The 17,585-nt window shown below is 36.7% G+C and overlaps 1 protein-coding gene across 3 annotated transcripts in view; it reads left to right on the top strand.

The window, feature by feature from the left end:
• The window catches only part of LOC129235469 (thyroid transcription factor 1), a 99,051-nt gene that overhangs the window by 20,602 nt on the left and 60,864 nt on the right, over positions 1-17,585 (top strand). For 2 of the 3 annotated variants that reach the window (XM_054869335.1, XM_054869334.1), the window contains exon 3: positions 13,635-14,098. In XM_054869335.1, coding sequence (XP_054725310.1) covers positions 13,677-14,098 — 422 coding nt within the window. In that variant the 5' untranslated portion in view covers positions 13,635-13,676. Of the gene's footprint in view, positions 1-2,505; positions 2,645-13,634; positions 14,099-17,585 lie in introns of those variants that run through there. The other variant, XM_054869336.1, reaches the window with a different exon arrangement.

Genomic DNA, 17,585 nt, shown 5'->3' with positions numbered 1-17,585 from the left:
TACTCGTAAGTGTATGTACATATGCGTTTGTGTGGAAATGAAGCCGCATGTGGTCAAAACGTCTGATTACGTAATTCTTATATAATATAATGCATTCAATTCATGCTGATCGATGCGATGTATGTGCGAGACAGTTGTATACATACACAATTTGGTTCATCTTTGTGGCCCTTTTAAATAATGTGATCCTAACGGCAACAGCTTGGGGTAGAGTTTTTTTCTGATCTCTAAGAAGTTTCCTTGCCAACAATTACATTATTAATTTTATAAGCTCTTTCATGACGCCACTGCAAAACTTTTTTTTAATGTCTACATTTTTGTTATTATGTAGGCAAGCGGACATATGGATGGATGAACAGTCGAGCAAATGAAATTGAAAATTATTCTAATTCAATTGCAAAAGTAAATTATTAAAAAACGTATTATCCTTATCTTATTGCACAGAATTTGTGTTGTGTGAATCACACAGAAGGTTCGCAAATTAAGAAAAAAAAAGATTTACTTACGATTATAGTTAAGAATGTAAAAGCATTATGTAAAAACCTAATAGAATCGGAGTGCCTACGCTTCTACTGGGATGTTTTCCGTTATAGAAGGGAGCAAGCCATCATGAAAACACTACCCGGGATTCAATGGTTTATGGTCCGCCAAATTAATTTATAACTGTTTACACGGCAGTTTGCAAGTAAATGATTTTATATCAATTTAGGCACTTATAATTGATTTTTAATACCTTGCCGTGCCATTTAGCTCGACGAAACTCGGGCCCAAGTATCAAAGCGTGGTAAACAGATCAGACTTATACGCGAGAAAGGTCATAGGGCGAAAGTAAATGCCTCTGATATAGACACTTTACACAATATTGCTGTGGTGGAAATAAACCCTAATACTTTTTGTATTTATTATTTATTTGAAATCGATTCATTACATTACGATCTATTCACGAGCTTGGCTCGTCATATTCATGTTTGGGCCAAAATTTTCATCACGAGTCAGACTCGTAACAGCACGGCAAGGGATTAAGCGATACAGTAATCGAATGCATTTAAAGATCTTGGTTTCATATTCCACCCTGTCGTCTCCGGCAGGTAATGGTAAACCATGTGCTGTTGGGAGGCGACATAAAGCTTTAAGAACTTCAAAAACTTGCACAATATGCACTCCAAATTTGCATTACGCAAGTGTGATAACGTTAACGTGGCGTTCGTCGCTACTGGGTAAAAAATACCACTTCTAACTTTTTTTCGCAGCATTCGACAACATTTTAACGTTAATCTGGGAGACAAAGTGGTTTCACCGCATTGGGAATGATAGAGGGTGCTTGAGCCCAAGCTAATACTAATAATGATAAATATAATAAGTACCGCGTACACTTCTGTTAGATTTTTGGCCGAGCTCCTTCTCCTATTTGTGGCGTGCGTCTTGATGTTGTTCCGCAAATGTAAGGACATACAGTTTTAAACCGACTCCGAACCGCAAATATTTTAAATGAGAAGCTTTTTAATTATATTTTTCCATACAAAGTTTGTTGAAATTGTTCGTAAAATATACGCGATTAAGTGGAACCACTTTTCTTGGCTGAATAACGGTCAATTGGTAAAATAACAAAAAGGTTGGTAGCTAAAAAGTTTAGTTTCACAAAAAACCATAAAAAATATATAACTATCACGTCGGGGTCACCAAAAAATTTGCATCTAAAAACCTGTTTTGTTGCTGAATAAAATAATAATTGGCGAATTTTCAATTTTATTTTCTTAAACTTTATGTTTAAACGTATATGTTAAACCATATCTATAAAATAAAAACCGTTTAGTAATCTACACGGCAAGTTCGCGGAGTTAATAAAGATACCGTAGTTTGTACCGCTTCTATGAAGCAACTCTTTCCAAGGGTTTCCGTATACATAGAACTTTGTTGCCTTTTAATTTCGTACGCTATCGATATAACCTCACCATTGAAGTTATTAATTCCGGTCCTTCAACATGTTGCTTAGCCTGGCTGGTGGTATCTTCATCATATGTCGTTTTTGAAGTTGAAAACAATGACATACATACATACAGCAACAGATATGAACACCGAAAGACTTCATTGCCTAAATTTAGTGGCGACTACACCGAGTGGATCAATTTCTTCTCTATGTTCACCTCTGCCATCGATAATGATGGCGGCCTAATGCAAAGGGATAAGCGGCAGTATCTGCGTTCCTGCTTGTGATAAAACGAAGCTAATTACAAAACTGGAGATAAACGAAACGAATTACAAAACTGCATTAGATTTACCTAAAAAACGATTTTGATAACAAGCGAGTTATTTTTCAGGCATATATCAGACAGATTTTTGGCTGAACAGCGCAGATGCGTACGTAAGCAAGGTGCGGAAGTTGACGGACAAGGTTACATCGCATTTACACGCGCTGCAGTCATTTCAGTCATGGGAACATATTGCTGACTGCATCATAGTTGAATTTCTGATTCAGAAGTTAGGCATAGCTGCAAAATACAAATGGGAAGAAAGTTCCTCGAACAACAAGCTACCGTTGTGGAGTCAATTAACTGTATTTTTGGAGAAGCGGTGTTGTACTCCCGAAAATGTGGAGCATACTATACAAACTTAAAGGGCTCAAGCTGGCACGAACGGGAAAACTGTGAGTACAAATAAAAGAAAATCATTTGTTGGTTCGAATACCTTGGTAGATGCTTGCGAGTTTTGTCCCTGCACTGACCATCATATTTGACGGTTGTCAGCGATTTTTCAAGCTTTCGCCAAGCATTCGCCAGAAAAAAGCCAATTGTATTAATTACCTAAAGTGTGCTCATCACGCTTTTCATTTTGTCCGCGGATAAAGAGAGATATCATCTGATGCTGTGCTTCTAGACACTGAAACTATAAACTGAAGGCTGCTCAGACGATGCTGTACTGAAGTGCCGACTTCAGACTTCTCAACGCGCAAGCTTACACCGTAGTGCAAACAATAAGTCTGGATTTTCAGTGAGCATTACGTATTGAAATGTCCTCTCGAACATCCAACTAGCTAGTTCCAACTTCAATATTCATGTTGGTCATGAGAGCAGGACGACTTCTGTGCTTTCTTTAAAAAAATCTTCTCGGGTGGGTGCTAACAGGTGGTGCCCAGTACACTTTTAAGCATTCATCATTTGTGGTCAATCAAAGGTCATCGACTGTGGTACTCGACCAGATGATATGGTACCTGTCTTTTCGGAAGGAGGTCATATTTTTCAGCCAATCGTTAAAACAGCAAAGCACGATCTCGACGGTTAGCCGCATGTCCATAAAAACTTTTCACTTTTTACTCTCAGGGTAATATTTGGTTCCCTTCCTTTGAAACTTGGAGTAGAAACATTTGGCGAGTAACTTACAAGCAAGGCGCCGATTTGAGAGCCTTGATTAAAGTTAAGGTACTCAGAATTTATAAAGGAGTTCGTTGATCTCAACCAAATGTCACTGCTCGTCATGATGCAACGCAACGGGTACGTACACAAAAAGATATATCATGGAACTCAACTCCTTGTTCAGAGAGCGGAGCTTTAGTTAGAATAGGTTGCCCTGAAAGAAAATCGAAGCGATCATTTCTTCGAGAGGCATTTCCTCTCAATCACTGCCCCTTGATGTTTTCTTGGGCGCTATCAAGCGTCTCAAAGCTCCGCGTGGCATGCCAATCTGTATTTGGTCTGACAAACGCAACCAATTTTGTGAGTGCTAAGAACGATTTGACTTAAACGCTCACTTCATTATCAAAAATTACCGCGTTCACTGCCTCAATAATGAATTTGACCTGCGCTGCATTTCGGCCGCTTGTGAGAGGCCAAAGGAAAAATGGCTAAATAACACCAATATTGTACTCTTGGTTATTCAATTTTTGGATTCTGTGAACTACGTACATTGGTATGGCAAATCTTCGCTACGATTAACTCTCATCCTTTCGTACCTTTTTCAGAAAATCCAGAAGGCCTTAGCATTTTAACGGTAGACCTTTTTCTCATTGCTCTAAACTGCAATCAGCTATTTTGGAAACGGTAGAGCGAAGAATACCATTCATCCCATCCCAAGTCAACTATATCAAATACATAAAGGAAGAAAATGCGGCGCCTCTGAAGTGCCCTCTTACGAAATCATTATCAGTGAGGACGGTGAGGTTCTGGCTTACATCCACTGACAATACCCGTCGAGTTATGACTATAATGACCTGTGACTTCTTTGCTTAGAAAATCTGTTGAAAACCCTGAGCTTTCAACGTAGGGGAGGATGTTCGGAACAGCAGCTGATTTTGTAGAAGAATGGTCTCCCGAACTCCGGCACCTATTCTTGCATTATATTCGTCTACTTAGAGCATTATTACATATTTTTCATTCTCTTATTTTCTTATTCATAGTCTGGACATAACCATATACAGTATAATTCCTCTTAACCGGCTTCGCATTAACCGGTCGACGGATTAACCGGCCTGTTTACAACAGCCGAGCGCAATGCAATATTTTCCAAGAAATTCACCGGCGAGGCGATGCGGCTGGGATTCCCCCGATATTACGGGGAGATCCCGGTGAAGTAAACTATAAACTATGTTAGATAGGATTTTGTCGTTTTGATTAATTTGGGTTGTTTTTGCTGTGGCTACGGACATAACATAGTTCTTTCCTTAACAATGAGTGCAAAAGCGCAAACGAATTGTGGTTTCGATGGATACACGTTTAAAAGTGTCAAGACGGATTGATAATGGTGAATCCGTAGCGAAAATATGTGTAGAATTTAATGTTGGGAAAAGCACTGTAAATGACTGGCGAAGAGATAGGCGTTCCATTGAGGAGTTTTGCTCGAAAATGGAATCTGATAGAAATCTGGGTAGCCGTTGTACGAGAAAAAAACCGATTTGCGAGGTCGTCGATGAAGCTTTGTGGATCTGGTTTCTTCAGGAACGCCGAAGAGGTACACCGATTGGCGGCCCAATTTTGAAAGAAAAAGCTTTGGCTGTCCACCAGAAGATTAATATTGGAGGTGACTTTGTGGCAAGTGATGGTTGGCTTAATCGATGAAAGAAGCGACATGGAATTCATTTCGCACATGTAAGTGGAGAAAAAATGTCTGCTGATACTTCTGGTGCGACAGAATTCAAGACTAAGTTTGGTGAAATGGTTAAAACAGAGGAATTATCTGAAGAACAAATCTATAATATGGACGAGACCGGGCTACACACAAAAATGTTACCAGAAACAACTTTTCTAGGCAGTCATGAACAGTCTGCCTCTGGCTTCAAAAAGAACAAAGAATGTATTACAGTGGCCGTTTGTTCGAATGCAGCAGGGACTCATAAAATTCCTCTTTTCGTTATTGGAAAGTCTGCATTCAAAAACTTGAATCCATCTTCCCTTCCGGTTTATTATAAGTCACAAAAATCAGCGTGGATGAATTCAGACTTGTTTAAAGAGTGGTTTAATTTGGAGTTTGTTCCAAAAGTTAAAAAACATTTAAAAAGTGTAAACTTGCCTATTAAAGCAATTCTTGTGTTAGATAATGCTCCAACCCATCCTCATGACTGCGCTATAGATGACATAAAATTAGTTTATCTTCCTCCTGACAAGCTTAGTGCAACCAATGGACCAAGGAGTGATCGAAAGCTTAAAAAGACGATACAGGCGTAAACTTGTTTCTGAAATTCTGCAACATTCGGAGAGTGAAGACAAAGGTCTTTAGAAGATCAATATCAAGGACGTTATCTATATGTTAGCTACAGCATTTCAAGAAATGCCCTCTTCAACGTTTGTTAAGTCTTGGAGAAAACTTTGGCCAGATGTTGAGAATCTAATTGTGATCTCGAATATTGCAGGGACTGAAGAAGAAGAAAACAAATCTACTTTACAAGACCTTCAAAAGTTATCGGGTAACGAATCATTAGAGGCAGAAGATGTGGAAAATTGGATGATAAACTGTGACGAACACCTTGAAAATGAATTTTTGAATGATGACGAAATGATAGATTTAGCAAACAAAGAACAAGAGGAAGATGATGAGAGTAGGGACGTTGAAGAGGAGAAAACAGTTTCTCTTGAAGAAGCCAAAAATGTGATGGAAATTGCATTGAAATACATTGAGCAGCCACATGAGTCAACAGCATTAGACGTTTTGGTGATTAGAAAATGGAGGGATGTCGCATTCAGAAATTCACTGAAGGTTAAAAAACAGAAGAAAATCACAGATTTTTTCAAAAAATTATTATTACACTTATATTTTATTGATGTAACACATTAACATATGTAAATATGAAATAAATAGGTAAATATGTAAAAAATGTTTCTCCATTTTTTTATATGTAGGTATGTATACAATATATTAACAAGTACACTTCGGATTAACCGGCCAAAACGGCAACCGGCCAGGTATGCAGTCCCGAGGTGACCGGTTAAGAGGAATTGTACTGTACACATAAAAATTGTTTTGCTAAGCTACACTCGAATTATACCATCAACTGCGGGCAGTACCTTTCGAGAACACACGACCACATTTTAATAATTGTAAACACTAAGTTTAAGAAAATAAAATGATGAATTTGCTAAGAACAGAAGGCATTAGTTATTTTATTCCTAGCTGCCAAGAAAGCTTGTATATTCTTTTAAATTACTTAAATGTAGGTGAGCAGCAACAGAGACAAAAGAAATAAAGAGAGTTGGAAACGGCTAAAGCGGAAAAAGTTGGCTGAAGCAAATAATGAAATGATTGCATACGTGAGGGACAAAGGCGGGAGAAGTTCACAAAAATGCGAAATGCAAAACAAACAAGCCTTACAAATGCAAACAAACGTTAGCAAAAGCCGTAAAAGAGTTGAGGATGCGTTGCCAGAAGGCATGCAGAAAAAAAATTCGAAGTATGTACTTGAAATTTTGTTTAAAAAATATAAACAAAGCAATAATAACATTCCTGTTACTATTTTCATTTAAATGTATTTGTGTTTACTACATATTTTTGTTTAGTTTGTTGTTATTATGTGAAAAGAAATACATTGAATACTGCTGTTGGTTTAAAAACACCTTTACTAAGCTTATGTAAATAAATTCGTAAAAAGAGTAAAGAAACAATATAAATATTGTGGTGGCAAAAAATGTCACGTGCGATATTGATTAAATTAAATTAAAAAGAAAGGAATAAATCATTTTTGGGTAAACTCACACCAAAGTACATATACATAACATTCCAAAATTAGTCACATTGAAATTTTACCGTAGGTTCGCTGATATCGGCATTTACAGCCTGTGCCAGAAAAAAAGAACCACAATTATTCATGAAGTATTAAATATATATATTTAAAATTTTATTTATATGAAAATATGTATGTACAAAACAACTTGAACCAGCTTTTCTGAGTAGCTCGTTGACAAACAGGACTAGATTTTGCAAACTTGACGCACGAGTTGCTTTAAATCATGGACTGGCCCCTTCTGTCAAGAAGCATTTTCATAGTTCCCCACATATTTTCAATGGGGTTGGCGTCTGGGGACTGGGAAGGAAGTTCAATACTGTTCAATACTGTACGCCATTTTCTTATTTTGTTTTTTCTCAATGTAATTTTCTGAGAGCAGTGGTTTTTATGATGTGGGATGGTAGGATATGTTCACCTCCTTCAGTCGACGTTCGGTGGTGTTGATACTCACATCTATTCCCTTTTTAGCAAGAACTGATCGTGCTTGGTGTAGTCACAAAGAAGGGTTCCGCTTAAAAAGTTGGGCGATCACTTTATCCTGTTTTTTGTCGTTACTCGCTTCAAGCCGCGCTCGGAAAAGTCATCAACATTTTTGTACACCTTATACCGCTGATTCTACACCACAACAAAGTTTTTTGATTTTTTAATTACTTTTGCAGCCGCGGCGTAAGATAATTTTGGCCCTTTCAAACGCGTGCATAAAAATACCGCCTCAAAACGCTTCACGTACTTCTTACTCATTTTTGTTTGATTGCGTTTACGGGAAAGTTTCGAATGACACTAACCTGAGTTAGCACTGGTGTCGTAGCCCTTGGGTGGGACTATTACGCAGCAAAAAGCAGAACGAAATATATATTGAAGTTACAAGAAATAAACCGGATCTTTTCTTTTGACACAGACTGTACATAGGAGGTCGCGAAAGCCGCCTCAGCTTTTTGTCCCTGGGGAATGCTTTGATTTTTCGCAATTATCTTAAAAACGAAAACCAATTTAATATCAATCATAGCGCTATTCAAGAGCTGTAAGCTAAGCCTTTTTACAAAATAAAAAAACGTTTTAGATGACGCTTTTTTCAGTTTGAATGTGTACTTTGGTCTCGTTCAAGATGATGAAATGCCCATGTGAGTTAAAAAGAGTGTATGTGAGCTTGCTTTTACATTTCGGACTTGATTTAACGTGTTGAAATGATTATGGACTTAAATTTTTTTATTATTTAATAAATTATTTATTTACATGACATTCTCAATTCAAAAAAAATTAAAAAACATCATAATGCATTTTATATCGCTCCTAGTCGGAACATAGGGCATACCTTATAAAATATGAACGTACATAAATAAAAAAAAATTAATTCAAAATTTGAAGATAAATGCATTTTGATTTGTTGTTTGCTTGTTGTTATTCGTTTGATATGTTTAAAATGTCAATAAAAATCTAAACATGATAATATTATAATAATGATATTTTGAATAAAAGACAGACTCCTATAGACCTACACAATTTCTAAGTACTTGAGACTTATACGCATGAGACGAGTAGAATATGCTGCCATGGGATCATTAAAATTCAGAGACTGGGGAATATTTGATAAAAATTGTTTGCACATGCTCGATTCTATTGACAGCTTGCTGACTACTTGGTCTCCAAATAAAAACATAATATTCTAATTTAGGCCTAACAAATGATAGAGTCGAGTATAGAGTAACTTTATGGTATAAGGATCAGAGAACTTAATGCCAAGGTCCTTAAACTCGCTAACACACTGTAGGACACAAGTCGGGATACTCTACTCAGTACACACAATGTTAGATGTTTTCGAGTAAGATATTTGAAAGCACTTGGATAAGTTCAGCGAAAGACGTGAATTCTGGCAGCACAAGTCAAGCCTATCCATATCGGATTGAAGTTTAATGACATCATGGACGTGTTCGAGCTTCAATCACAACCACAGTGTTGCACGATTTGTGAAAGTATCACGTTCGATTTAAAATTCTTGCAAAATTGTCAAAAGCATGACGTCCGAAGTGTCAAAAATTCGGCAAATGTTGCGCGCGAATACAAATAAATCGGCATCAAAAATTTTTTGTTTGCCGAACATCAGAAAAGTATCAGTTGAGCAATTACAACAGTGCTGCAAATTGTCATCAGCGCGGCAGTATTGCCGCTTTTATTATGTGCCTCGAACAAGCCCCATCTTGTGCCTTAATCACTGAGAAGGTATTAAAGTCATAAGCATAAAGCAAAAATTTAGCAAATGAGAAACAGCTTTTGATGTCATCAATAAGTAACCCAAATAAGAGCGGGCCCAAGATACTTCCTTGCGGAACACCAGAGGTGGCAGCAAAGGGAGTAGATGAAATACCACCAGTTGTCACAACACAACGTGTATTGCTCAAATAAAAGTTTATCCATTGCAGAAAAGCAGAATTTTTTAATTAAGATTCTATGAGAAACTTTGTCGAAGGCTTTCGAAAAGTCAGTGTAAATACAGTCGACTTGGAAACCAGCCGAGAAAGAATCGATGCAGTATTCACTAAAAACAGTCAGATTAGATATTGTAGATCTGTTAACAACAAACCCTCGCTGGTTTGTGCATATTAAAGGTTTAACCACAAAACTCAGTTTTGCATTGATCGCGTGCTCAAACATTTTGGAAATAGTCGATAGTTTTAAAATAAGTCTATAATTTCTAACGTCTTTTTATTGTTACTCTTACAGAAGAAGGTAGTGGAAGAGAGCTTCCATGAAACTCTTTAACAATAAAGATTTGTTGAATATAATTTTCAGGGGATAGACCAAGCCGGACAATTTTTCATCAAAACCGCTGCATTATAAGTATTTATGAAAGTTTTTTTAGTGAGGTGGTGAGACGAGAATATGTCGAATTCGCAAAACCTCATTCGTGCGTAGTCTGTTAGACGAATGTTTAGTGATCCAAAGTGAAAAACTTAATTTTTCACATTACCTTTCATATTATTTACATAATAAAAAATCTCTATTTTCTTATAATTTGCATTTCAAATTCATTGACAAGACTGTACGCGTCACGCACGAACGACTTCTTCTCTTCATTCTCTAATCGTTTAGCGAAATTCAAATATGTATGTTTGTATGAGTTTTTGCCCATGCTGATGTAAATTTATATAATTTAAAAACTTACATTGCAATTCATATAATTTAAATACTTACATATTTAGTGAAATCATTTTGCACGTCAATTTCAACTTTTTCCAGTCCCTTGACAAAGGGTGAACAATTCAGAGGTATCGGATTTTAAATTAAAATAAAACAATGAAAATTGAAATTGGTTGGGCAATCTTTATTATTTTTGTTTAGAACCATTCATGGCAATTTTTTTTAAGATAATCCCTTTCAAATGTTGGTCGCAACTGCGTCGTAATTCGGGCATTCATAAACACCAATTTTGAATGACTCGCTGGAGGACTTTGGTCGGTATCTCGTGAATAGCATTAGTAATGTTGGCCTTCAATGCCTCAATCGAAGCTTGTTTATCCACAAAGCATTTAGACTTTACATACCCCCACCAATGAAAGTACAAAAGTGTGATATCACACGATCTTGGTGGCCAATCCACTGGTTCATTGTTTCACGGACTGTATGGCAAGAAGCGCCGTCTTGTTGGAATCAAGTATTGTAGAGATCACGGACTTCAATTTCCGTCATCAAAAAGTCCTTTATCATAGCGCGATAACGTTTGCCATTCCCTGATACATTGGCGCCAGCCTCGTCTTTGAAGAAATATGGGCCGATGATTCCTCCAGCCCAAACTGTTGTTTTCAATGGATGTAATGACTGTTCTTGAATGGCTTTGGGTTGCTCTTCAGCCCAAATACGACAATTTTGCTTATATTTTCTGGTTCTTCTACAAAAATCCCATTTACAGTCGCAAGATTCTATTCACTTTGACCTTTATATGGTTTAATCGGTCGAATATCATCCAATGATGTAAAATTATACGTAATTTTGTCAATGGTGACGTAGTCACTAAGCCAAAAATTGGCTTTAGCGCTGATCGCACAATAAACATAGTTGTACGATTTGTAAAGGTTGTTAAGGCGTCTTTGCATGATGAAATGTCAATGAATACTGAACAAATTATGAATTTCGTTTGACGCGAGAACGGTCAAAAAGAGCCCTATTGGAAAAAGTACATCCAATCTGATCACCCTTTAGTTCCTATCGAAAAATATCTATCGTTCTGCAAATCCTCATTGATGAGTTTTCTCAAGCCAGCTAGTATTTGGTTTTGGCTATGAAACATTTGATATGATACTGGGTTTTTGCTTCATTATGAGCTGTAATAGTATTATTTGTCGACTGGACTTTTTTTGTCGTAAACTCTGTTCTGAAAATGACAAACTTTTTTTGAGAGATTCTGGAAATTATGCAGTGTGTAGGATTTGAATAAAAGTAAAATATGCACTATTATTTGGCTCATATTATGAGCTCATAAAGAACTATTCCCTCGCCTAGGCAAATTTTATTTGTCATTACTATTGTCACACCATTGTTAGCGAGTTGGCAGGCTGGTATTGACAACAACAGAGTACGTCTCCATACATTGGCGTTAACTAAAATATTCAATAGGTGTTCGCTGTGTTTGTGCGCCATTGCCCAAGTTCACTTGGAAGTCATTCATCTTCTGCTTGCAAAGCATGCGCATAATTTGTGCCATCTTTTAAAGTCTTCTCTTCAACAGAGAACTAAGCGGGACCGGCAAACTTACTAATAATAAATTTTTATTTTTTCCGCCAAGCCACAAAGATTTCGCTTATTACAGCCTCTTTTGTCACTCAGTTCCTAAAATACATATTTACACACATTTATATCATAAGTAATACACCAATAGGGTATATTTTTATTAAAAGTAAATATTTTATTTGTATGGTTAACCAAAACCCAATCACAAAAATGCACAGAAATTTACATGTAGATATGTAATTTTGGTGAATACATATTTTCATAATAAACTTAGAGATTTTTCGTTTTTCGTATATTTTGACATAAACGATTATAATTCCTATAGAAAAATTCAACCACTTGATGGAACTGAATAGATAAAATGTGAAAGTGGACGCATCGCGCAAGACAAACGAAACGCGAACAAAGGTGAAGAAGACAATGCGCAAGCGTGTTGTTGTTGGGTTATCAGATGTAAGATATTCTTATTCCCATGCAGTGTTGATAGAAATTGTTCGGGGTAAAATATTAGACATGTGTGCGTAGGCAAAATAATAATAAAACACAACAAAAATTACAAAGATCCGTGTATTCGAATGTTGTTGAAAAAATTAAATAAAAGAGTGCCTTTATAAAATATTGCGGAAATGATGGATAATGCAGGCTCCTTATACTTATTGATTGGCGCGATAACCGCTTATGAGATTTTGGCCCAGTTTAATAAAGCACCAATCGTTTCCTCCTTATGCTAACTGGCCCCAGTTAGACACAGAGAGTGAAGCCAAGTAATTTCCAATGCAAAGGAGACCTTTCTTTTTTTCTGCTACCAACAGATTGTGCACCACCTCAAATACTTTCGGAGCCAGAGCGTTTGTATTTATTCGAACGACATGACCCAGGCAACGTAGCCGCTGGATCTTTATTCACTGCATTACATCACGTCAAAGAAAGGGTTTACTACTTAGTTGTTTACTTAATCAAAAGTATCACTTCTTGGTAAGAAATATTCTGGATTTCCGAACTGACATTATTATCGATGCCAATTCTAGTTGCGTAGCCGAATGGCTTTGTGCGTGAGTACCATTCGGAATTCAGAGAGAACGTAGGTTCAAATCTCGGTGAAACACCAAATAGCGGTCGCCCCTCGGTAGGCAATGGCAAACCTCCGAGTGTATTTCTGGCATGAAAAAGCTCCTCATAAAAAATATCAGCTGATCGGAGTCGGCTTGAAACTGTATGACCCTCCATATGTGGAACAACATCAAGACGCTCACCACAAATAGGAAGAGGAGCTCGGCCAAAAGACCTCATGGGGAGGTTGATATTTACCTGATGGAGTTCCGCAAGGTTCCACGGTTACCACTACAAGTATCTCCATAGAAAGGCAAACTGAAATCTCCGCTCTGCCTGCACTGTGAAACTGTGGATGACGATCAACGCACGGGCGGTAGGAGCCAGGGTTTTAGTGGGTATGGGTGCGTAAAGCATTTCCTCTCCTATTCGGAAGAAAACAACATAAAAAAGAATAATAACAGTAATAATAAATTATGATATTTAGAACATTTGTATGTGGTTTAGAAAGTTTGGTATTCATCTAAAAATATCCCGATGAACCAACATTTCTAACGCGTGTAAACTTTAAACTCTGTGCTTATCTTTTCGTTTCGAAAAATGTACTGAACAATTTTAATTGTTTTCTTTTTTATATATTTACTTATTTTTTCAGAGAGCTGTTTTACCACGTACGGTTGTATGCTTTATATTGCGTATGTCAGCGCCAGTAATACTATCATTGCCAATTAACTCAGAATCCTTTGCGGAGGATCCCGATACGGAGAACGACAGTGATATATTGACGGAACTTAATGGGGTCGACTTGGTTATGAGTCTATCCCCAAAGTTATCCTCTTCGACACCAATTCACCAACACCACCAATTGGAGCAACAGTTATTAAAGCATAATATTTCTGTGGGACCATCACCACATGCTGCTTCGGCAGCAGCGACTTCAGTGGTTCATCAGAATAATTTTTCTAGTATTCACCATATGCAAAGCTTACATAATCAACATCACAGCTCCATATTTAATAGCAACCATTCCACGCCATTTAGTGTAACAGATATTTTAAGTCCAATTGAGGAATCATATCGGAAACTGGAGTTAACTTGCAGCCCTCCTTCACCGTTTAGGTAACTATAATCTTTATTAAAAATATATTACGAAAAGTAGGTGCATAGTCATTACCGCCACACGTATAGTTCAAACGCCACATTGAAGCCATATTTCTAGACGCATCACGAAATTCTTTAATTATATACGAAATTATGTATAAAATATATGTACATAAGTACGAGTATATGAGTAAAATTGAAGTAATTCATTCAGTTTCGGTAGAGGGGCTGGATTATGCCGCATCTACAGTGCCAATATTTACTTTGCGCACAAGGGCTTGTTTATTTTCTATGTTGACATCACTCCAAATAGCTGATTCTGTCAAATTCGCAAAGAATAAAGTAGCGGCACTGTGGGTGGCGCCAACTTTGTATTCTTTACAGAGCTAAAATAATTTATAAATTATAAAAGTATAAAAGTATAAAAGAAAGAGACTGAACTCTTTGGAAAGATCAAAAATATTGGCGTATTGCGTACGCTACGCTTTGACAGCTAAGATTAATAAGTGCATTTATTATTTTATTATTTTTTAATAGAAATATAATTATGAATTATGAATAATTTTATTACATTACGAAAAACACGTGTAGCTAAGACTATCCGCCTAATAAGTGCATTTAAACGATGCTGTTGTTATGCTCTACTAAAGTTATGAATTTCAGCAATAACATTTACACGTATTATATTTTTCGTAAAAGTGATTATTTTTGCTAAAATCAGTTGACTACATCTGAAGGCGAATTACTCGTGAAAAAATAGAAACAAAAACATTGCAGTCAAGCCGGTAAGTATCCTATTTTGTTTTTCATTATAGAATTTTATGTTTAAATTTAAATTTTTTGTTTTTGTTGTATATAGTTTGTGTATGTGTTTAAATTTAGGTATACGGACCGGTTTGGACATCTTTAGAGTTCTTTGGCTGATTATTATGTGCGTTCGGGTCTCTTTCATCGTGCACACGATTTTTATGAGAAGGCAGTACAGACAATCAATGATGATAGATCACAAATTATGGCCATCCGAAGTAAAATTGTGAGAGTAGCTTCGGCTGCCACGTCACCGGGAACTCGGCAGCACAATTCTGCCCGTTCATTTCACTCGTACTCATACACTCGTCTAATCAGTTGTTGTTCAGACGGCATCGAAGTAATTTAAACATTGGTAGGGTTGGTTTTTTTTGTATATCACCAACGCAATCTTAATTTTGTCGTAAACTAACCGTTGTCATAATTTCGGTTACGTCAGCCCATCATCCCTTCCTTCCTTCCTCCATTGCTTGGTGCCCCTGCATTCAAATAAATATATCGCCGGATTAAGGACGATATACTACAAGGATTGGTCAACTGAGGCAAAATTGTGATAATAATTTCGGTGGCCACGTCATATAGAATTCAGCAGCAAAATTCTGTCACTCATTTTACACGTTTTCTTACGCTTGTCCAGCACAATTCTGTTAAAGGTAATATCACTAGACCAGCTGGTTTGTTTTCTTTCGCCGTGTACAATAGGATGTCAGCACAAAATAAAATGGCGAAGAGCCGTTCCATTCGCAACATTGTCGTATACATCGGTTAACTCCAACTGCATTCCGGCTCTTCAATTTAATTCGTCCTTTTATTTTTCTTTTCTAGTTTCTTTTGTCATGACATGCATGCGAAAACGTTGTTGTTGGCTTACTGCTACCATATTTAATGAATTCGCCTCGTGCTCGTGCAATCTCAGTTATGTCATAAACAAATCGTCGTCGCATCGCCTGTAACGTCAGCAAATCAGCTGAGTTCTGCGCAATTGGATATATTTTAGCGAGTCCTATTTTTTACAGTACGTTTACTTGTGTTATGCCTAACCAACAATATTAGGCAAACAAAATTATTAAAAAGTGAGCGCGATAGAATTCGAATAACAAACGGATAGGTATAAATTCAATGATAAAGTTAAGTTAATGCATTTAGAATTGCAAGTCCTTTATATTTTTTATAGCCAAGATGTATGCAGCCGAGCTAAGGTAAAGCAAAACCAACGCGACCGTAACGTGAAAGTTGTATGCACTAGAAGTCAAAAATAGTTGCTAAAAATATTACTGTTAACTGATCTGGAGTAAAATTAGAATATTTTTTTAGAAAATTGGCATAGTTTTACTAAATTATTAATTTTCTAGCAATGCAAAAAAACATTGCACAAAATGGGCTAAATAAAAAAAAAAATCAGATTTAGGTCAGCAAGGACATACAGTTGCGCATGTACGATACGTCAGCGAAAATGCGTCAAATACCGGTGGTGACTTCTTACTATATATATTTTATGCAATCGCATTATACATTTAAAAAAACCAGCTATCATTAAGGAATTTACGCGATTCTGAGCAAAACTTATTTCCTATTGCTGTTTTCAGCTACCAAATGCACTAAATATTGAAACTCTCCTTTTTGAATTAGTTCGTGGAAATCGCCGAAAAGATACAACACCACTTGTATCCTCAGCGGAAGCCATGGATTGTTTTAATGCGTGTATCGAGCAACCAGCAAACTGCGCGCTACTCACTCATTCATTCCATGATGCAGAGCTTTCCCTATGGGTGGGCGGCTCCAACTTCTCTGATGGCGCCGCATAGTATCAAGTCGTTAATGGGACGCTGCAAACATTAGGCTTTTGCTCGTGCTGATTTATTTCCGCAGAAAACAGACTTACGATAGATAGCTGACTGAAGGTCCACGTTGACACATTTATACTGTCCACAAGCCGCTGATTTATGCTGTTTAGCAACAGCTTGATAAAGCTTCCGATCGCCAAATTCATTAATTTTTATTTATTTAATTTTACAACGTAAATCACTACGGATATTCGCCATGTACGAGTATGCGATGAAGATAACATGGCAGCTGATTTGCCTCCGCGCATATAATCACTTCTGGTGTTGTTTTAAATCACAATGATTTAGCTGAGAGCCAGTCCAAAAATACCGAGCTGCATAGCTTATTAAGCCTTATTTGTGACTTAAAATGTAATATTAACCTAAAATATTCAGTTGGCAAAGCAATAAAGATTATCTTATTTTACCACGTGGTTTATATGGAATATAATTCTAATTTCTAATTAAAAACAAAAAAATTCATATAACTTATTTACCACCTTTAAAGTAAATAATAAATTATACAAGTTTTAAAATAGATTTTTAAATACATCAATATAATACTAAAGGGGGGTTTTTTAAGAGGTTTTATTTTGATATTCAAAGAAAAATACAATTTTTTAATATAAATGATCGGATGTTTATTTCATTATAAAGAGGAAGGTATGCCATTAATAGTGGAAAATAACATCAGGCAAATGACCATCAGGACCACGTTTACAGGACAATATCCTTTTCATGGAATTTTCCATAACCGAATTGCAAAGTAGTTGCCCTATGTCCTCGATATCCTCCCGAATTCCATCTTTGAGGTCTTGCATTGACCCTGAGCTGTTGGCGTAGACCTTCTCTTTCACGTGGCCCCAAAGAAAAAA

This window comes from Anastrepha obliqua, chromosome 1 (assembly GCF_027943255.1).
Source record: "Anastrepha obliqua isolate idAnaObli1 chromosome 1, idAnaObli1_1.0, whole genome shotgun sequence".
Taxonomy (NCBI): Eukaryota; Metazoa; Arthropoda; class Insecta; order Diptera; family Tephritidae; genus Anastrepha; species Anastrepha obliqua.
The sequence above is the reverse complement of the archived record's forward strand: the minus strand, read 5'-3'. Positions and strand labels throughout refer to the sequence as shown.